Source organism: Aspergillus ambiguus (assembly GCF_047715705.1).
Source record: "Aspergillus ambiguus strain CBS 117.58 unplaced genomic scaffold BDV59scaffold_36, whole genome shotgun sequence".
Taxonomy (NCBI): Eukaryota; Fungi; Ascomycota; class Eurotiomycetes; order Eurotiales; family Aspergillaceae; genus Aspergillus; species Aspergillus ambiguus.
The window spans coordinates 47,572-67,755 of record NW_027395549.1 but is presented as its reverse complement, the minus strand read 5'-3'; the positions used below and the strand labels follow the sequence as shown (position 1 = coordinate 67,755).

The window sequence follows — 20,184 nt, the reverse complement described above, 5'->3', positions numbered from 1 at the left end:
CCATTACCGGGAGGTATGGATGAAAATATGCAAAAAGATTGCAGACGCTATGCTGAATGATAATTCCGTGTGGTGGGCCATACTAATGGTCGCTGCCTGGTGTCGATCCCGACACGAAGGATCAGCCGATGCACAAGGCTGAGACGGCTGATTCTTGCCCGCCAGTTGGCGTCGCCTTAAAAGGTGACCCTGTCTGGAGAAGTGAATACAACAGCTTCCTCTGCTGAAGTACCTTTTCGCAAAGCTACCCACTATGTATTTGCTTCATGAGGCAGACGATAAAATCAGACTTCAAGAGTTCACCGCCGATTGCATTCCAAATTATGCCATCCTCTCCCATACCTGGGAAGACGAGGAGGTGTCCTTTCAGGATATCAATGGACCAGATCCCACAAGAAGGAAGGGGTATGATAAAATCCAACAATACTGTTCCATGGCAAAATCTCATGGGCATGTCTAGGCCTGGGTGGATACATGCTGTATCGACAAATCCAGTAGCGCGGAGCTATCCGAAGCCATCAACTCGATGTATCGATGGTATGAGGAAGCTGAAGTTTGTTACGCATATCTGGCCGACGTACCACCCCAATCCCGAGCCTTATCCGACGGCGTAGGATCCAGAACATCTACCAGCTGATGGTTTAGCCGAGGCTGGACCCTACAGGAGCTTCTTGCACCCATAACAGTCATCTTCTACGATAGCGAATGGAATGAGCTGGGAACAAAAGACAGCCTAAAAGATGAAATAGCTCAGCGCACCACAATACCTGTCGATATCCTTTCCGGAACTGCTAACTTGGACGACATGAGCATCGCACAGAGAATGTCATGGGCAGCTCGTCGACAGACGAGGCGAGTAGAAGACAGAGCCTACTGCCTATTGGGATTATTCGGGATCAACATGCCCCTATTATACGGAGAGGGTAATATGGCCTTCATAAGACTGCAAGAAGAGATAATCAAAATCCTCGATGACTACAGTATCTTTGCTTGGAAGTCTGATCAAAGCAGTAATGGTGGGCTTCTTGCAACCACTCGTGACGCGTTCAAATACTCAGGGGATATTATCCCCGCGAAGGGCTCCTTACTGGAAAGTAGGAATTCCTGGATGGTGACAAATTAGGGATTACATGTTGTATTGCCCTTTATCGGGCTTGGACCTCATGGATTGGGACTTGCCATCATTCCATGTGTAAAAGCTACCCATAGGCGTCTATTTACCGCTATATACATGCGCGACTCATCTCTTACCATGGAGGAGTTTACGAGAGCGGGGCCATATGCTAGTATTTTTGAGCCCAGGAAGGCTGCATAATACCAACTATCCCATGCGGCGGATGTGCGTCCCACAACGACGGCTTGCGATTGCATCCAGCAGAAAACTCCATGTTTCGGATTCCCAGGTCTCCACTGAAGAAATAAAAAAGCTTATCTCTGTATCTGATGAGCTTCAGAATTGGGGTTTGATAAAACGCCTGGTGGACCACCCACCATCTCATCTCAATGCACCGCACCCTAAGGACGATAAAGGGAAAGAAGTATATGCAGGAACTTCGATACTCTTCCCCCACCCCGATGGCGGATCTCACCTGCAAAAGGGAGTAGATGGGGACGTGGGATTGCTTTTCAACGCTGTCGCTTCCGGGAATGTGGATTCGGTCCGTTTTTTACTCCTCACAAAGTCCAATATAAGGGTCAACTCGCAAGACTATCTCGGGAAAACTGCCTTGACGTACGCTGCGGAAAGGGGGTTGACTGACATTGTATGGATGCTATTAACTCGAGGTGACATTGACGCCCATCATCGCAGCATAAATTCGCTAACGCCACTCTTTTATGCCGCAAGGCGCGGTCACGCATCTGTGATGAGCATGCTTTTAGCTAAAGAGGGCTCCCGGAACCATTTGGCGGACTGGGTAGGCCGGACCGTATTATCACACGCAGCAGAAGGCGGACACGAATCCGCTGTGATAGCGCTGTTGGCAAACAGTGTTGTTGATATCAATGCTCCGGACAAATGGGGAGGGACACCTCTCCTCTGGGCTGTTCGACGTAGGCACGAACATGTCGCCCGTCTACTCCTGCACTATGGGGCGGATACCGAAGTAGGGCGTGTTGAGGGTCGAACAGCCTTGCATACGGCAGTTTTGCATGGGCAGCAGTCCATTTGGAGTTATTACTTGCCTACGGCGCTAATGTTGAGGCGAGACTCTCTCATGACGAGACAGCATTACATATAACAGCACGTGATGGTCAAGAGTGGGCGGTGGAGTTATTGCTTGCACATAATGCTAATGTTAAAGCAAAGGACAAGTATAAGAGAACACCCCTACACTTGGCCGCGTTGAAAGGGCGGAGGTGTGTGTGTGAGAAGTTGCGTGCCAAGAGGGCAGACACAAAAGACCGGAACCATCAAAACAAAAAACCTACATGATAAACAGCAGTAGGTAAGCACCGAGGTATGATCCGTGCTCATTGTGATCAGGAGACTGGGTTCAGACACTTCCTGCATCTTGTAACTTTCAGGTTGGAGCAGGGACATTTTGTAGATCCTTAGCATAGCGCAGATAGAACGGACATTCCTGCGAGCTCTAACGGTTTCTGAATATATGCCAGTATGTCAAGCGTGCGTGTGTATTTATCTGCTAAAAAGTCTCATTAGGATAGAGGCACTGTTCGATCCCTTTCCTCCGGAGTAGCTGAGTAATATATATATATATAAATTGTAGAGCGCATGGCGAACAAATTGTCTAATCTCCCTGAACATCCCAGCAAAACCCGTAATACGAATACTTGTGGTAACTCACCGGTCGTGGAGCAAATAAGTGTCCTCTGCTAGAATGCAGGGACGTATAAGGTGCTGCAGAAGTACGCCTTTTATATAAAACGCAATGGCGCAAACGAGTATCATAGGGTAATTTCTCTGAGCCAGTCCACAATCATCGTTGATGCATGAGAAGGATAGATGTCGCGGGACCAATCATGTCCATCAGTTGCCTCTCTACCTCACCAGATCGAACAACCCCCAACTGCCACGCAGAGCCAACCTCCAGGCATAAGCAAGACAACAAAAGCTCAGTTCATCACATCCAATTGTAGTCGTCCAAGTTCCAGGATTAGGATCCCATATTCCTATCAACATGGAAGTTTCCCAAATCCCGGCTCTGCATGTGGGAGCTCGTATTAAGGGTAACGGGGATGGGATCATTGTGCGGACCGATCTGGTATGTCGAATCTGTCCTCGCTGATCCGTTGAAGTGCCGACAGACGGTGGAATAGATTAGGGATGAAATTACCAAATGGCTTATGGACAGGTTCGTGATTCTGTCTTTGGGCCAAAAGATTCTTTTCTTTGGTAATACTACCTTGTTCCTTCTGAGACCGCCACTGACTCGGCACAGATGGGTTGAAAGCTGCGTACGCCCAGGCAATAGAGTCCATCGTTGTTACCGAGTACATCGGAGGGGACAGAGAGTCGGGGGCATACCCACTTCCACAGGTGGAGTTCGACGTTCAGGCATACCAACTTCGCACAGCATGCGATCATGAAAGATCTCAGCCAGTTACGCAGCCAGAGGACGCGACAGACGGGGATGATGACCCTACAAGGGGAAGGGTCTTGATGTTACCGAAGAGGGAGCTGGATGGACTTTGGGAATCGTATGCTCGGAGCTTGCTCCCTGTGAATTTTGGCTGAGAACCTACAGGCTCCAATACGACCAACCGATTCAGATAAGACTACTGCATGCAATTAGCAGGATGGGTCGCTTTGTCCTCCCAGAGCGTATATGATGATCTCGTTAACCACCAACAGTCTCGTTCTCCTCTCGCAAACTCAACAAATGGACTATCGATTGGAACAGACTGGTCCTTCTTTGGGGTCCTCCAGGAACAGGGAAGACTAGCCTTTGGTACGTTACGTCCTTTGCCAGTCAACTATAGCAACTAACTGCTTCAGCCGAGGTCTCTCCCAGAAGCTCGCGATCCGCCTAGGACGACATTATCCCAAGAGCAAGTTGATCGAGATCAACGCTCTTTCTCTGGGGAGTAAATTCTTCGGAGAAAGTAGCAAGTTGGTGGCAAAGGCTTTCGAAAACATCGAAATGTCGCTGGAGGAAGAGGAAGACACTTTTGTCTGTGTGTTTGTGGACGAAGTAGAGACATTGGCCGCGCGGAGAGACCGAGCCCTTGATGGGAATGAGCCCTTCGACGCTGTCCGTGCTGTCCATGCGCTCCTCACTGGGCTGGACCGTCTGCGACGCCATCCGAATGTGATCACTCTCTGCACCAGCAATATTATCACGGCGTTGGTGAGTGCCATCCTGTCCTGGATGTATACATCGTCTGTACTGACTGCCCTTTTCGGCTGCAGGACCAAGCCTTTCTCGACCGAGTCGACATTAAGCAAGCCGTGCCACACCTATCCAACCGAGCGATTTACGTGATCTACAAAGAATGCCTGGAGGAATTGAGTCGGCATGGGATCGCCATCCGAGGTGCTACGTTTGACGTGGTTCAAGTCGACCCGACGGATCTCCAGACCGCACTACAGTATGTGGAACAATGCGCCGAATGTCTTGAGCTTCCGACGTACGACGAAATGCTCCTCGACTATCAGACATTCCCTGGGGCGGTTCCTAGACAGCTTGCGGATGTCGCATTGGAGAGTGTGGTATGTAATCCGAGCGGCCTGGATGGGATGACTTCTAACGGACGGTAGGGGCTGAGCGGTCGAACTGTCCGACGTCTCCCGGCATTGGGCTTTAGTGTTGTATTTGAACGGCGGCGGCACTCCTCCAGTGCGAGATGCGATCAAGGCGCTGAGTATGGCGATTGCGTCGGAAAGACAGGCCAAGGCGGCAGCCCACACAGACGGCAAATAACGGAAGCGAAACGGGGGAGAAGGGGGTTGGACGGAAGACACGGCAGGAGGCGCACCTGGGGGATCACGGCGACGAAACCCACTGGGCGAAGAGACGAAGGCAGCGGAAGAGGGAATCAAATCGATATTCGAGGTCCATGAGGGTTGGTGTTCCCCGTCGGCGTCGCTGTGGTGGGAGGAGTAAATTTTGATGTTCCGAAAAATCGCGGTTTTCACCGAAGGCAGTTAGAGCCGGAGCGCCAGCCAATCAGCGGCAGGGTTTAGCCAATTCCAAACCCAAGAGAAACTTGCCCGGTCGACTTGGAACCTCGACTTCACACCTCCAAAAGCACATTCTCCTGTGCGCTGCCTCCCTCCATCGACCCCCTCCTCCCCCCTCCCCCCTCTTCTCCGTGGCTATCTTGCCTTCCTGATTCTTCATTGATCGGAGGGTCCTTCATCCTGTCAGTATGCTGGCACGTACTGTCCTGCGCGGCGTGCCCTTCCGGGGCGTCGCACGTCAGTCCGTGAACAGAACCTCCACGGTACGCTCCTCCCCCCGACCTCTGACACCCATTGGGCCCATTCAACGAGGTCAATCGTTCCGCAGTCGGTCCAGAAAGCTTTTCCAAGGATGATATACTGATCCTCTCCCCAGCGTGCGTCTTCCTCGGCCGCCGGTGCTGAATCCGCCAACTCCCCCTTCAACCTCACCGTCACTGCTTCCGTCGCAACCGCCATTGCTGCTGGCTCCGCCTTCTATCTCTATGGCCAGGAGGCTTTTGCCTCGACCCCTGCCGAAGAGGGGTAAGTTTTTCCTTCATGATACCTTCTTTGGGCTTCCCTATCCCGGCTGGCTTGCTCCGTTCCGCCGACCGATCGACCCCATACGATGAGTGACTGACGGAGCTGACCCATCGATTTCTAGTCTGCACCCGACCAACTACCCTTGGGAGCATGCCAAGTGGAACAAGACCTTCGACCACGCCGCGTGAGTTCCTCCCACAGATCGGCCAGCGTGCTCGGTTACCCGCCTCCTACGGTACCAAATGCTCATCCTTCATCTAGCCTTCGTCGTGGTTTCCAGGTCTACCGTGAAGTGTGCGCCAGCTGCCACTCCCTCACTCGTGTGCCTTGGCGCTCGTTCGTTGGTGTCATGCACACCGTCGATGAGATGAAGGCTTTCGCCGAGGAGAACGAATACGACACCGAGCCCAACGACCAGGGTGAGATCGAGAAGCGTCCCGGAAAGCTGTCCGACTACATCCCCAGCCCCTACAAGAACGAGGAGGCTGCCCGTGCCGCCAACGGTGGTGCTCTGCCCCCTGATCTTTCCTTGATCGTCAAGGGTCGTCACGGCGGCTGCAACTACATCTTCAGTCTGCTGACCGGCTACCCCGATGAGCCTCCCGCGGGTGCCACGGTCCAGGAGGGCATGAACTTCAACCCTTACTTCCCTGGTACCGGTATGTGGTCCCCCATGTGTCTGACTGGTTGTTCCCGGCTAACTGTCACCAGCCATTGCTATGGGTCGTGTCCTGTTCGACGGTGTCGTTGAGTACGAGGATGGCACTCCCGCGACCACCTCCCAGATGGCCAAGGACGTCGTCGAGTTCCTGAACTGGGCCGCCGAGCCTGAGATGGATGACCGCAAGAAGATGGGTGTCAAGGCCATCGCCCTTCTGTCCGGTCTGTTCGCCCTGAGCGTCTGGGTCAAGCGCTACAAGTGGTCCCCTATCAAGACGCGGAAGATTGTGTACAACCCCCCTGTCTCCCGCCGCTAAATCCCGCCGCGGACGATCTCCGATGCCACAAGTGAAGGACAGGAAGGCGGCTAGCGAGCCTTGAATAATGTAACCCCGACCTCCGGTTGGTGTCGGCACCGTCCTCGCACTTGTCAATGGTCTATGCTTGTTTTGTTACATGTTGTTCAGGACTCCTGTATCTGTACCCTAGATATTTTTTCTCTTTCCAAAATCTTGTTTGAAGATCCAATGTCATATTTCCTTTGTCTACTACTGTTTTCTCCGAGGGACTTTGTTCCGTCTCGTGGCTAGAATTCTCTGCATGGCCTGGTAATCGCCATTGGAAACGTCCAAGACCAGACATACAAAGCTGGAGCAGTCAAAGTGTATTTATCCTGAATGTATTTGATGTCTAACATGTGGGTATATACAGCCGATATCTAGCACACTCAATCGTCTTCGTTATCATCAATGGTTCTCTCGCCGTCACCAAATATCTTGGCAAAGAGCTTATCGTAGCTGGTCCACACCCCGTAGAATACCAGGTCGGAGAACTCCATCAGCCACGGGGGACTGCGACCATCCGGACCAGCCAGCAATCTCGAGAGCGCCAGCGTCAACAGCAGCAGCGGTCCCCACAGCACCATAAAGACCGCCTTACCGGCTCGTTGACGGAAGGTGGTGATACGATATGAATGGAGCTGGGACAGGTAGGTGCGGTATGATACAGGGAGGTCATGTTCAGCCGCACCGGTCCTGATCAGGTTCAGGTAACGAGGCGACGGCTGGGCATAGCCAGGTCGGGGCCGGATGACGGGTGGCGTGCGTTTGCGCTCTATTTTCAGGCGGGCCAGCACGTCTGGATCACTCGCCGGAGATAGCAGCGTGTGAGCCTTGAAGGGACGAGTGCCCGGACACTCAGGCACCGGGTCCGCCGGGTCGTAGGTATCCGGGAACGGGTAGCAGTCAACCACGATGTCCTTGTATCCTCGGCCACCGCCCTCAGTGGCAATGATGGTAGCGTAGTCTTTCAGTGAGACTTCGTAGACGACGCCGACGAGAGACCGATCAACCAGGCCGGACTGTGTTGCCCGCGATGCTATGAGGGGGGCCTTTTCCGATGTGGCTTGCTTCTCGTTGAGCTCGTCCTCGTCCTCGTCTCCGTTCTCGGAGTCATGCTCTTCGGTCTCGCGGGACGGATGGCTGCGGAATTGAGTCGCAGCAAAACAAGGTTCCACGTATGGTACGCCGGGAAGATCAAACGTCAATCGCAGGGTGGGCACGACCACGTTGATCTGCGAGAGGGGTTTGATGCCGCGCATGCCCAGAAATGTCGCGGAGCATAGGTTCGATCCGTAGGCCAGGTAGAGGACGGTCTTCTCGGGGGGAGCGTGGCGGTCGTCATCGTGCTGGGTCAAGAGATCCGGCGGGAGGTGTTCGGGGAGGTGGCTATCACGTTCGAGGGATTGCGCCGCAACGGACGCCCGCTGCCTCTGCAGCGTCGTCTTTGGGAGAGATCGCTGAGTGGCTCGGTGGGCCGTGTTCTTGGTTCGGGCTAGGGGATTCAGTTCCCATAGTTGCTCGAGGATCTCAGTAATGGGACACCGTTTAGAGGAGCCTACGAGGCCTTCTTCCTGGTGGTGGCTTTCAGGATATGTCATGGTGAGTAGTGGTCAGGTGGGGGTGAGAGACAGGCGACACGCAGGGGGACGAATGGCTTATATGAGAGCATCCGGCTGGGTTAGCCATGGTTTGGTGCCCTTGCGGCGTGAGTCTGAGAGCTGGAAGGAGATCGTATCACGGTACCTGCAGGGACTCCCCGGCATACGGGACATCCAACTTTCCGACTCGGACCGGAGCTTACAGTCGCCGACGGGGAGATTTGTCAGCAGGATATACTTCGATCAGATGCAAGAACTATCCATCGTTGACTAATATGTATAAGGGAATCAAAGTCCTCCTCAACCACCTGGTCCAACGGCTTTATAGAGAAGTTTGCTGGCTCTTCCGGTGACGGACACGTCCTGCTAACGATTTCGAGGTATGAAGCTTTGGCATTCGCAAAATCTAGATCAGCGTCGGTTTCTTGTCGACATAGTGCCTCCGAGAGCTTGAACCGGCATCGAGCATACTTGGCAGGGTGAGTATCCTTATGAATAGAGCTAATGACAACAGCTTTTTTGAGATGGTCACTGAACTGAAGTGAGAAATGTAAGTAAGCAAAAGACGAGCTTCCACACGATTATGTAAGCAGGGACTCTCAAACTCTCAGCGCACATCTATCTACATTGCCCTGCATCAACGCACAACAGCCCAAATGGTAATCGAACTCCCAGATCTCCGGTCTCAAATCACTCAGCCATACTTGCCAGGAAGTGCCTATTTGTGGACCGTGGATCTCCCGGACCTTTATCACAAAACAGCGGTACAGTGTGCGATATGGTTTACTGCTCAGAAACCATCTTTTACGTCAACGGAGGGGTTCACGTGAAGCTAATAATCACAATTGGATGTTGTATGGTTACGGCCAACCCTACTTGTTACGGTCATCGGTGGTCAGACCTATGAATAATTCCGCGAACCCCACGCGCAATGGGAGAGGTATGGGCGTATGAACTAATGGACCGGCGTCTCCCACAGCACCTTGCAACCTCTCTAGTCTAATAATAATACTCAGACGATCGACAAGAGATCCCAGATGTGCTGCCTGAGTCTGATGACCATCGACCCTTGTTGTCGTCGTCGGCCCCATAACACAAACCTCCCGAGTAGGTGCTATCGTCCCAACCCACCACGCCATTTGGAACTATGTTCCGAGGCCGGTACTCCGGCTGGCTCTTGAGACGCTCGAGGACCGAATGATGGATCTCGTGGCTGGTTGGAATCGCTCTCCAATACCAATGCGGAATAACAAACCCCACGGAGCCTGTAAAGCCATCGAGGAAAAACGACGGCAGCATGTTAACCATGTAGTCCTTGAGTGGTGCAAGAGCCCAGGTGCTTGGGTGATCCGTATGACGGACACCGGCAGCTTGAGAGGCGTCATATAGCCTTTGATAAAGCGATGGGTCATAGTAATTGCGCGCAGCTTGGTGCAGATGACCGTCTGCTCTCAGGCGCCAAGATAATGAAATGTTATAGAGCTGAACATTACTAATGAGCCTGTTTGCGACTACCTGATCTACAGACAGACCAGCCTTACGCGCCTGGTCAACCATCCAACTGAGTGGAAACAAGCTGAGATCGGTGCCACTGCCCTGCCGATCAGGTTGAGGCCTAGGGGTAGAGGGGGACATGCCCCCCATGCCCTGAAAGTAATGAGTAAACGGCACCACTCCCCAAGCGGGTCGGAAACCTACATCGTGATCACCTGCAAACCACATATGAATAATGCCTTGTGTCCCATTAGGCATAGGCTTTCCGGCAAATACCGGAAGGAGCTCGGGATCTCGTTTATCTATCGCAATTGCATGGCGGATGATAAGTGCTGGATGGGATAACTCAGGGGGTGCACTCGGCGGGGATTTCCATCGGAATTGAACGGCCCTATCAGCTTTGATCCCACACAGTCCAGGAGAACGATGATATTCCGGCGGTTTCTCCATCGGAGTTCCTGCTCCTTGTACACCAAATACCGCCCTAAGGAGTAATTCTCTATAGTCTGTGGTAGTCGTTTGGCTGCATATATCGTATCGTACTTGGCGGAATGAAGATGAGTCCAGGAAAGTGTCCGGTCCAATGTCGGTGCGACCCGGACGAAGCAGTCGTTATGCTCGGACCTGCATAATCTTATACCAAAGGTAAAGTCAGGGTACCTTGTGTCATCCCGGCAGTTAAGCATGATCGTCGTGGTGCCAGACAACGTTCCTGGACCAGTTGATTCGTGCCCACCTAGGAAAAATTGACAAAGCCGGATGCCTCTTTTGCTTACCTCGAAAGGCACAGATCCGCCGGCGTGACTGTACGGAGTCATGGCCATGCAGGATAGAAAGTTTGCTGGGGACCGAGCCAACAAACCGCTCGGCCGATGTGGATCGATATCCTGGTCTTCCCAGGCGAAAATAGTCTGGTCATCGGAGTCTTTCATGATCTCATCCTGGAGGCGGAAAAAGGCCCTCTCGCCCTCCCCATACAAAAGAGGCATATTTACGTCAAAGAGACCCATGAGGCAGTACGCAATATCTTCGACCCGGCAGGTTGTCCTAGCAGCAGCCCAGGACATCCGCTTCGCAACGCTGACGGTATGAAGCGGCACCTCTCCGCATAAGATAGACTCATCTATACGGGTGATTCTGCAGATCAACCCGCCAAACTCCTTCTTTGATCCGACTTCTCTCCAGTCTGCGGCCAGAAATACCACATTAGATGGTGCGATGAGTTCTTGAAGGGTCCAACCGCGTGTGAACCACACGCTCTGCTCGAGCCCGGCCTCCAACTGGCTCTTGTCAGTGGAAAAGGGAACATCGTTGAGGTACACATAACATATTCCTGCCAGTTGATACCAGCGATACATCGAGTTGATAGCTTCTGACAACTCGGCGCTGCTATCCTTATTAATGCAGCATGTGTCGACCCAGCCGTACTCGTATTCGGAAGCTGCCTTGTGGCAGAATGCTTTGATCTTTCGGTAGCCTGCCGTCTTCCGGGTCCTCTGCCATCTGGCATATTCGGCGGTACTTCTCCTCCATCCAGTCGAGGGGTTCACGTCCTGGAAGCTAATTTCGTCATCCCCCCATCGGTGAGACAGGATCGCGTAGCGGATCTCCTTGTTGCGAATCTTCTGTTCATCAACTTCGATAAGTTTAATACCGGAGGCTCGCGTTTGAATAAGTCTCATAATTACCTGCGATTATGCCAGATCCTACGATGATTGGAATAGAAGGACACGGCAGTTTTTTAATATCATCGGAGGTTCGTGGGGAAACACGGGGATTTGATGATTGATTTGTTTGCGATCTCTGCTCAGCCGCAGCGCTGTACTAAAATTGGGTGCCTTAGCCTGCCACAATTCGATGAATCGGTCCGATAGCCATGCAGAATTGGGGCGGCGTCAAATGAGGCTTCGACATGTTGTTGATAAAAGATGCGCCTGTTGTGGTGAACACATACGGAAGGATCATTGCGGCCTGGGTTCAACTTCTTAATACTATGGTAGTTCTTCCTGCGGTCGTTATAACCAGTGTAGTAACCTACGTTTGCTGGGCCAAGCAGAATGGATAAGCTCGGATAAAAAAGGCTTATAATGTTGAAAGTAACGACGTTGTGGGACCTCTGGGTGAATGGGTGTTCCGTTGGCCTGCACCTGCGACAAGGCAATTTATATACTACAGCTCCAGACCCTAGGCACGAAGCATATTCCTTTAGCAGGTTGTTGGTCTTAAGACAATGAATAGGTTTGATCGAAAGTCAAAGAAGTCCTTATATTCAAGCCAGTGGCATAGGCATCCGTCAATCATGACAGGCTCCGAGAATCGAATATCAGGTATTAGACGTAGTTACAATTCTTTCTGCTCCCTTTCGGCGAGGAAATAGCAACCAGAACTTCGCACGCGATCAACAAAAGATACCTCGGCGATTTGACCCTCTTTAGCTTTCTTTTGCATTTCCTTGGCTGCCCCAATCTTGCCTTCGAGTGTGTTAGCCGGGGGAAGTAGAAGAAGTGCAGCTTCAACCAGCCCCGAAACAATCGTACGGTCTAACCGTATATCGACATGCTGCAACGGCATATCGACATGAGGTTTGTAAAAGCGAAGATAGCATGGCATCCTAAAGATAGGAGTAACGTCCTCTCGTAGTACTCCAATTTAGTCGATACCGAAAGATTAAGTGAGGCATATTATAGATACGCGCAGCTTTAGTATCTTGAGTAATTTGCCTACTTTCTGTGGCGGAACTTGTTATAGAGTTGGCCCTTGCATTCAGCTAGATATCTTGAATTTGACGCGCTTTTGGAGGCATGGTTGGTGGTTGAAATAGATAGAATTTTTGACGCGGTCAAAAACGCGAGAAAATGGCGGTTCGCTTTACCAAATTCGTTATACTGGACGATACCACTGACTAATGCCTACATCCAGGTGGTCTCGAGGGGGTTTGGTCCTTCCTGGATGCTAACTACTACTACGACTACCGCCTCAGCTCTACTTCTTACACTCCCTCCACTCTCCCATACCCACGATGAATACCCTCGATTTCCCAAAGTAAGACAATGAATCCAATCACTCCCTAAATTCAAGGCGGGTCCAATTCCTAGCCAGGAATCAAACTGCGTTGTGGATTTGATCTCCAATCTGGAGAGAATAGCGACCGCAAACTCAATGGAAGCTCTCGAGTACGCGCCACGAACACCTGTTATTTCAGTTTCTGACAAGACCAGTCTTCCAGATACCCTGGGCCAGACCCTCGTCTCCGGTGACACCTTAGATGGCGAGTCTATCAACCGCATCATCTCAATTATCATCCGTGATAGAGAACGGATCTCCAAGACATTGGATGCAATATCACTCCGCAAATTATCGTCTCTCTTGCTATATTCCGACTGGCGGCACGCTCAGACTGTTGCCCTTGACACCCTCTTGCACGTACACGTACGACACTGTTCAGCTTTCACGTCCCGTCCAAGGGATCTAACTGCAGCAGAAATCCTCTCAAACACCAACCTCAGTTCCAGATTCTCGGAAAACTTTTCCAGATAGCCTGTTGGTCGACCAAAAGCTAAGAAGCTGTCTCTACAAAGTATTCATCAACCATGATCAAGGGGTACCTTCAAGGCGATGGGTGAGTCCGAACAGTTCTAGAAATCTGTGCCAGGTTCATATATATTAGGCTGGGAAGCTACTTCTCAGTGAACTGGAATGTTCTCAAGACACCCCCCACTCATTATCGGGCTTTCTACCCGCAGAGCTATCGCGGTAAGTGGACAGTAACGCTTGATCCAGTTGCTTGAGCTGATAATCTTTCCTATAGCATCACAAATCTTTTCACGCATGACGCTGACATAGTCTTGCGCTTCTTCGCTTCGTCCATCCTTAGAATAATTCATCGTCGTGGGGTAGACACAGACAGTCCAACGACCGAGCCGGGTTGTCTCAACCATAATATAGACATTTCAGACGGTCCGATTCTGTCCTTCTATCTACAGGAGCTTCATTCCCTCCAGGAATCACACGGAACTCAAAAGTCTACGCAACAATGCTATCTCCTGCAATCTCTCCATATGGACGAGACACCTTTGACCGACGGACCTGTAATGGCATCTCTGAATGGATACATCCTGACCTTCATCTACGCTACGACCAAAATATCAAACGAGTCTTTCGACTACCTCGAAGTCCCATTACAGGTTATCTCTGAAGTCGCCGCTAGTCAGATACTTTCCGGGTCTACACTAACGTTGACACTTGACACTAGCATTATGATGGTGAACGAAACGAACAAGCCACTCTACGGAAGAAAGCTTCATATAGATTCTAAGGAGGACCTGGGTGCCTTGAAAACAGCGGTACATGAAACTTCTCGCTTCTGGAGAGAAGCTCCTCGAGGTGCAGTCTCGATAGCCCGAAAGTCGTCATTGACCCTTATCCCGTTAGACCTGGAAGAAGAAGTGGTGAATAAGTCGGCATCGAACAGCACTGAACTGAACGAGAAACCAGGGTACGAGAATTCATCTCATGAACAATACGCGAAGAATGTTTTTCCAGCAATCGACATAACACACGAGGACCCTGATCGCAGGAATGGAAGTCAAGATGGCTCCGAGAAAGTCTCAACAAGCGCGCAAAAACACGAGGCGCAGTACGCTGGTGTCCCTGGAACGAGTGAGATGCAGCCTCCCAGCCATGACCACCAAGAAGAGTCACAATTTCTGGCCACTCAGGCTGAGACCTTGGTAACCGAGAGGTTGGCTCAGCATCATGAAGCAGAAGACACATTGAAAGTTCAGACCAGTATAATCCCTGATGGTGATGTTCCACCCCCAACTGATGCTGCTCAAAGCAAAGATATTTGTCAGATTTCTAACAACCAAAACAAACCACAAAAAGTTCCGTACCAACTTCGCAGTTTGTCTTGCAAACCGAATCCTCTGCGCCAATTGCCAAACACCCAAGAGTCAATGATGTTTCCCAAGCGGAAGCCAGGGCAAAAGATATACCGATCCCACTCTAAAGCTGCCGTAGATCTGCGGCCTAGAGATGAGAACCATGATGAAGTCTCCGAGAAAGACACAATAACGTCTATATCATCCCCATATCCTGGCGATAGTTCCGTATTCGATAAAATTGTCAGCACCGGAAAACGGAAGAGAGAATCTGCAACCAAAGGTTCTTCCTCCAAAAAGAGGAAGAAAGCAGAGCCCAAATGCCCCAAGAAGCACGTAAAGGCAGAGATAGCCATTAAGCAACCGAGAACCTCACTCCAGGGCGTGGCCGAGAGGCGGGCCATTGAAGCGGAATATACCCAAGACCCTAAGAAAATACAAACCGACAATTTGGCTGCACCGCTGCTCAAGACCAAAGGACCACTCTCAAAACATGACCAGGAGCATGGTGTGAGCAGAGATCCCGACGTAGAAAATGGAGCCAGTCCTGCCAAAGCCACAGACCCGCCGGTTGCTTTCAGGATGCCCAAGGACGGTACGGCTGGCGTATTCTCTCAGGATAATTCGGTCGTTGAAGATACTATTCAGATGTCCCTTCAGAGCGAAATGCGGGACTCAGAATTGCCGGCCGCTAATGTACGCGAAACGAGGGGAAGAGGAAAAGAAGTTGGTAAAAAGCTGGCAGCAGCCTTCAATGATGTCGACACGCTGGAAAGTGAAGACCTTATTGAGCCGAAAGGTGCGGTAGAGACCCGCAGGAATGCACCTTTATCAAGCCCTCATGAGCATGTGGAATCTCATTCTACGGTATTATCAGAGAACCTCCAGGCGCAGGGCAGCAGCTAACGATCGAAGAACACACTACGTCCGAGTCTACCTTGTCCGAATATCTGGAAGAGCCAAAGTCTCGAACTGCCGGCAAAAAGGGATAATGACGAGAGCCGGCCTATAGGAACCCTTTCTGAGTCACATGTTGAGGCATCGAGAAAGGCAACGGATGCGTCTCCCAGTCGGGACACGGCAAAAGGAAACACAGGAGATAGCCCCAATATTAGGTCTCCGGCTAGTGAGGTTCAGCAAATACCCGTCATGCTTATGCAGTGCAGAAGAAGTACTCCAAAACGGGTAATCGTCGACAAGAACGGAAGTCCACGGATGGTCCGTTGTGGCGACAGTGAGAGTACTATCTCCCAAGCGAACAGCATACAGAGTAAGCGAGGATTGGGGATAAAGCCTTTTCAAATGATCCTCCAGAACCAGGGGAAGGGCAACGAGTCTGGGTATGATGGAGGCTCGGAACCAGAAGGCGCAGAAGATGCCCCCATGCGTCACAGAGAAGTCTCCTCATCCCCTTTATGTTACAAGAGCTCTCCAGCCTATCCATTTTTGGAAAAGACAGAGACCAGGCCGGGAACGCTAGGCGGCCTTGACCTGAAGGGACTGGTTCAGACTGACTCGCAACCAACATGCGAACTCCTGGAGACGGCCCACAGGAGGACCCAGAGCATGTTATTGGCGTCCAGTCAGGTAAGCCACACCCTGATCAGTGCACGAGCTATAGATCGTAGCTATGGTGCTGAATGTATGTCCAGCGGCTTGCGTGCCAACTGGAGGATGAAAGGGACGCCATCAACCGGGTGCTAGATTCATATCATCGGCAGTGCAATCAAGTGCTAGATCAGCTCTTTCAAGCCCAGGAAGAACGGCTGAGACTGTGCCAGGAGCAGATGGACTCTATCCGCACCCACCACGCTAAGATTCGCCAGGAGCTAATCCATCGGCTGGAAGCGAACGGACGCACGGGGCAAAAGCGGACACTTTCTGATCTCCCGGCTAGTCCGAAGCTGCCGCAAAAGCAGTAAACAGCGATGCACTTTGGCTGACAGTCCGTGATTGCACTGGAGCCCAGTGAGAGCCTATCGGCGATGCCAAAGTGGCCTTGAGGCGCCAGGACTCAGCTTGGTGGGGACACCACACTATCGGGATTGAGATCCGTTCAAATCGTCTTGAGAGAGTCAGGACGGATTAGACTTTGTATGGGGTATTTTTATTTCTTCGCTTATGCAGATTGTCGCATTCTGATAGGGTCCGAGCCAAATTTAATCGCAAACACGGCCCGCGATGTCCGTCCCCACAAGAGAAAGGATCGGGAGGTGACGATGGAGGATAGATGAGATGGAAGACATGGTAAGGGAGACCTGTACCTCAGATATTATATGGAGATCATCCATTTGTTCCAGTGTGTATACTCTGTATACTCGGCCTGTCCAGAAAAGATGCCTCGGCAGGATGGGCTTATGTAAGTGCACGAAGAGATCGACAGACCAATGGGAGCCCCCCGAATCCGGCGGTGCGGTGGCCCCGCGCTGATTCGCGGGCTCACCGAAATCACGTGCGGCTCCGGGATCGCGGCCGACGAGAAGGAACATCCAGCTGTAGAAAAAAAAGAAAACGACCCTCTTCCTGCGCCCAATTGAGATACCCCCGTTTGCTCCTCTCCCTCTCCCTCTACCGCTCGTTCCCCTCCTGCTCCAGAGAGCTTCCTCTTCCCCCATCCCCCCATCTCGTCTCTCTCTTCAGCTGCCCCTCCATTCCGCTGTACCCCGCTGTCACCATGTCTGTGAGTCACGATGCTTCCAATCCGCCAGATTCACCACCCATTCGAGCTGGAACTAACCGACTTGTCTAGTTCTTCATTGAGAATCGCCATGTCGGCGACAAGAACCATCTGGAAGACTCCAGAAGTACGTTAGGTCTATTCTCCCCAAGAAAGCTTCATCTAACACTCGTTCTTCCGTATAGTTCGCGGTTACAACCCCCTGACACCACCCAACCTCCTCCAGCATGAGATTGCCTTGTCCGACAAGTCGAGACAGACCGTCATGGAAGGTCGTGACGAGGCCATTGCTGTCGTCCACGGTACTGACAAGCACCGTCTCCTGGTCGTCATCGGTCCTTGTTCCATTCACGACCCGGACATGGCTCTCGAGTACTGCGATCGCCTGCTCAAGATGAAGGAGAAGTACAAGGACGACCTGCTGATCGTCATGCGTTCGTACCTGGAGAAGCCCCGTACCACCGTTGGATGGAAGGGTCTCATCAACGACCCGGATATCGACAACAGCTTCCAGATCAACAAGGGTCTCCGCACCTCCCGTCAGCTCTTCGTCGACCTGACCAACAAGGGCATGCCCATTGCCAGTGAGATGCTCGATACCATCTCGCCCCAGTTCCTGGCCGACTGTCTCTCCGTCGGTGCGGTCGGTGCGCGCACAACGGAATCCCAGGTGCACCGGGAGCTGGCCTCCGGTCTGTCCTTCCCCGTCGGCTTCAAGAACGGCACCGACGGTTCCCTGGATGTCGCCGTTGACGCCATCGGCTCCGTCAAGCACCCCCACCACTTCCTGTCCGTCACCAAGCCCGGTGTGGTCGCCATCGTTGGCACCGTCGGCAATCCGGACTGCTTCGTCATCCTCCGTGGCGGCAAGAAGGGCCCCAACTACGACGCCCAGAGCATCGCCGACGCCAAGGCCAAGCTCATCGCGCAAGGCATGACCCCCCGGCTCATGGTCGACTGCAGCCACGGCAACTCCCAGAAGAACCACAAGAACCAGCCCAAGGTCGCCGCGACCCTGGCGGAGCAGATGGCCGCCGGTGAGACTGCCATCATGGGTGTCATGATCGAGAGCAACATCAACGAGGGTAGGCTTTTCTTGAGCTAATTTACAAAGGATGAAGCTAACACGTTCCGCACAGGCAACCAGAAGGTGCCCCCCGAGGGCAAGGCCGGTCTCAAGTACGGAGTTAGCATCACGGATGCCTGCATCAGCTGGGAGGATACCGAGTCGGTCCTGGAGACTTTGGCGCAGGGTGTCCGGGCCCGCAAGGAAAAGCTGGGATCTAACTAAATGGGTGGCCTGTGGTTGATCTCCTTTTCTTGTTTTGGTTTCCTGTCTCTATGTGATGAACTGCATGGCTTGATGTCCCGTGCCTTTTGGCCTAAAATGGGTTGGTATGTAAGCGATTTATCCAGGAAAAGTTAGGTACGGTTGTAATTAAATACCATATTTGGAATACGACGTGTGTCGTTGGAGTATCTATAAGCATCCGCAGAAGCATAAGCAGCTGCTCAGAAAAGGAGACAATGGGCGATCTGACGACTCGGAAGCTGCCCAGCCGAGCAGGCTAAGACTGCATGGTAATTTGTGAAACATTTCCCTCTAGGCGCAACAACATCTCTCCCTCCAGCCCTGACCTCTCCACGCCACAATGTCTGCCCATCCCTACTACCCCCCCGACGTGGAAATCCCAGGCTACATCCCCAACACCCGGGGCACCCTAGCCCTAATCTCCCTTTTCGCAGTCGGCTGTGCCGTGATCTTCCTAGGGACCTACCTATTCACTGTCAACAAGCGACCCCAGATCTCACCAGGGGATCTCCTAACCGCCCAATGGTTTGCGCTATGTACCGTCCCTCCCCCAGACCCCAGATTCTCTCCCGCACGGAGTATGTCCACTGACCGATCCATCCAGGCGGCTGCATCCACCTCTTCTTCGAAGGCTACTATAGCCTGAACCTCCACGCCCTCCCCACGAAACAGACCCTCTTCAGCCAACTCTGGAAAGAATACTCCCTCTCAGACTCGCGGTACCTCGTGCCCAACTCCTTCGTGCACAGCATGGAGTCCATCACCGCCTTCTGCTGGGGCCCGCTGTCCTTCGCCCTCGTCCACCTCATCTCCACAGACCACCCGCTTCGCCATCCGCTCCAGCTGCTCGTCTCGATGGGCCAGCTGTACGGCGACGTGCTGTACTACATGACCTGTCTGTTTGAATTGGTCGTGTTTGGCGCGGAGAATTCGCGTCCAGAGCAGTTCTATTTCTGGGGCTATTTCGTGTTCTTGAATGCGTTTTGGGTGGTTATTCCCTTAGGTATGTACATGCTTTTCTCCTTGTTGACGGTGGAGGCGGTCGTGTTGTTGCTAACGTGATATATGGGGTTAGGCCTGGTTTATGGTAGTGTGCGCGCTTGCGCGAGGGCCTTTAGGATGGCTAAAGCGGCGCAGGCTGGGAGTCTGAACGGGAGTGCGAAGAAGGCGTTGTAGATGCGCTGTTTTGGGGCGAGGAATGGGTGGCTATGCTGTCAGTCCTTGATCATGTGTGAGCGTCGATCGACACACATCCTTGTCCACACTACAGGATGCAAGATGATGTTATGGAGTTGCCACCGCCATGGCATGATCGACAGCTCGGACATGGGTGGTCTACGGGGTAGTGTTATGGATGTAAGTGAGCAAGAGTCGAAGGCACTACAGTGAGACTGGTGGATGACGTCCACTGCAAATAAATTCGCTATGTATCCAATAAGAGACCTAATGTAATCCAAATGCAATGCAGTGTATACAGTAGAAGTTATGGGAGCCAGACTGTTTGTACAGCATCACACAGCACCTGCGCAACGCTACACGTCGTAAAATGTAAGA

General features: G+C 52.2%; 9 protein-coding genes across 9 annotated transcripts; 6 read left to right on the top strand and 3 right to left on the bottom strand.

Moving 5' to 3' along the window:
- Window positions 1–253: 253 nt before the first annotated feature.
- Window positions 254–1,250, top strand: BDV59DRAFT_209908 (uncharacterized protein; the record flags this gene model as incomplete). The annotated part of the gene is made up of 3 exons (XM_073695478.1): window positions 254–405; window positions 496–610; window positions 665–1,250. The coding sequence occupies 3 exons, from the start codon at window positions 254–256 to the stop codon at window positions 1,121–1,123; spliced, it is 726 nt and encodes a 241-aa protein (XP_073544724.1). The 3' UTR covers window positions 1,124–1,250.
- A 1,513-nt stretch (window positions 1,251–2,763) lies between these two features.
- On the top strand, window positions 2,764–6,645 carry BDV59DRAFT_209906 (cytochrome C1 family-domain-containing protein; the record flags this gene model as incomplete). Its single annotated transcript, XM_073695477.1, has 11 exons — window positions 2,764–3,224; window positions 3,280–3,355; window positions 3,402–3,660; window positions 3,708–3,763; window positions 3,815–3,911; window positions 3,959–4,310; window positions 4,373–4,672; window positions 5,520–5,668; window positions 5,790–5,852; window positions 5,930–6,327; window positions 6,380–6,645. Exons 1-11 carry the CDS (start codon window positions 3,141–3,143, stop codon window positions 6,643–6,645), a joined length of 2,100 nt encoding a protein of 699 aa, XP_073544723.1. The 5' UTR covers window positions 2,764–3,140.
- Window positions 6,646–7,030: 385 nt separating this feature from the next.
- On the bottom strand, window positions 7,031–8,368 carry BDV59DRAFT_185424 (uncharacterized protein). Its single transcript, XM_073690850.1, has one exon. The coding sequence runs from the start codon at window positions 8,265–8,267 to the stop codon at window positions 7,056–7,058; it is 1,212 nt and encodes a 403-aa protein (XP_073544722.1). The 5' UTR covers window positions 8,268–8,368; the 3' UTR covers window positions 7,031–7,055.
- Window positions 8,369–8,568: 200 nt separating this feature from the next.
- Window positions 8,569–10,848, bottom strand: BDV59DRAFT_185423 (uncharacterized protein). Its single transcript, XM_073690849.1, has one exon. The coding sequence runs from the start codon at window positions 10,209–10,211 to the stop codon at window positions 9,267–9,269; it is 945 nt and encodes a 314-aa protein (XP_073544721.1). The 5' UTR covers window positions 10,212–10,848; the 3' UTR covers window positions 8,569–9,266.
- Window positions 10,849–13,852: 3,004 nt separating this feature from the next.
- On the top strand, window positions 13,853–15,547 carry BDV59DRAFT_204766 (uncharacterized protein; the record flags this gene model as incomplete). Its single annotated transcript, XM_073694523.1, has 1 exon — window positions 13,853–15,547. One exon carries the CDS (start codon window positions 13,853–13,855, stop codon window positions 15,545–15,547), a length of 1,695 nt encoding a protein of 564 aa, XP_073544720.1.
- A 396-nt stretch (window positions 15,548–15,943) lies between these two features.
- Window positions 15,944–16,563, top strand: BDV59DRAFT_204765 (uncharacterized protein; the record flags this gene model as incomplete). The annotated part of the gene is made up of 2 exons (XM_073694522.1): window positions 15,944–16,228; window positions 16,294–16,563. The coding sequence occupies 2 exons, from the start codon at window positions 15,944–15,946 to the stop codon at window positions 16,561–16,563; spliced, it is 555 nt and encodes a 184-aa protein (XP_073544719.1).
- Window positions 16,564–16,572: 9 nt separating this feature from the next.
- On the bottom strand, window positions 16,573–17,455 carry BDV59DRAFT_100676 (uncharacterized protein). The gene is made up of 2 exons (XM_073686414.1): window positions 17,379–17,455; window positions 16,573–17,307 (listed from the first exon to the last, which is right to left on the bottom strand). The coding sequence occupies exon 2, from the start codon at window positions 17,254–17,256 to the stop codon at window positions 16,801–16,803; it is 456 nt and encodes a 151-aa protein (XP_073544718.1). The 5' UTR covers window positions 17,257–17,307; window positions 17,379–17,455; the 3' UTR covers window positions 16,573–16,800.
- BDV59DRAFT_100654 (3-deoxy-7-phosphoheptulonate synthase) lies at window positions 17,194–18,787 on the top strand. The gene is made up of 4 exons (XM_073686413.1): window positions 17,194–17,321; window positions 17,391–17,445; window positions 17,504–18,403; window positions 18,458–18,787. Exons 1-4 carry the CDS (start codon window positions 17,316–17,318, stop codon window positions 18,607–18,609), a joined length of 1,113 nt encoding a protein of 370 aa, XP_073544717.1. The 5' UTR covers window positions 17,194–17,315; the 3' UTR covers window positions 18,610–18,787.
- A 1-nt stretch (window position 18,788) lies between these two features.
- On the top strand, window positions 18,789–20,098 carry BDV59DRAFT_100645 (Emopamil-binding protein). The gene is made up of 4 exons (XM_073686412.1): window positions 18,789–19,166; window positions 19,235–19,633; window positions 19,706–19,722; window positions 19,977–20,098. The coding sequence occupies exons 1-4, from the start codon at window positions 18,971–18,973 to the stop codon at window positions 19,992–19,994; spliced, it is 630 nt and encodes a 209-aa protein (XP_073544716.1). The 5' UTR covers window positions 18,789–18,970; the 3' UTR covers window positions 19,995–20,098.
- The last annotated feature ends 86 nt before the right edge of the window (window positions 20,099–20,184 follow it).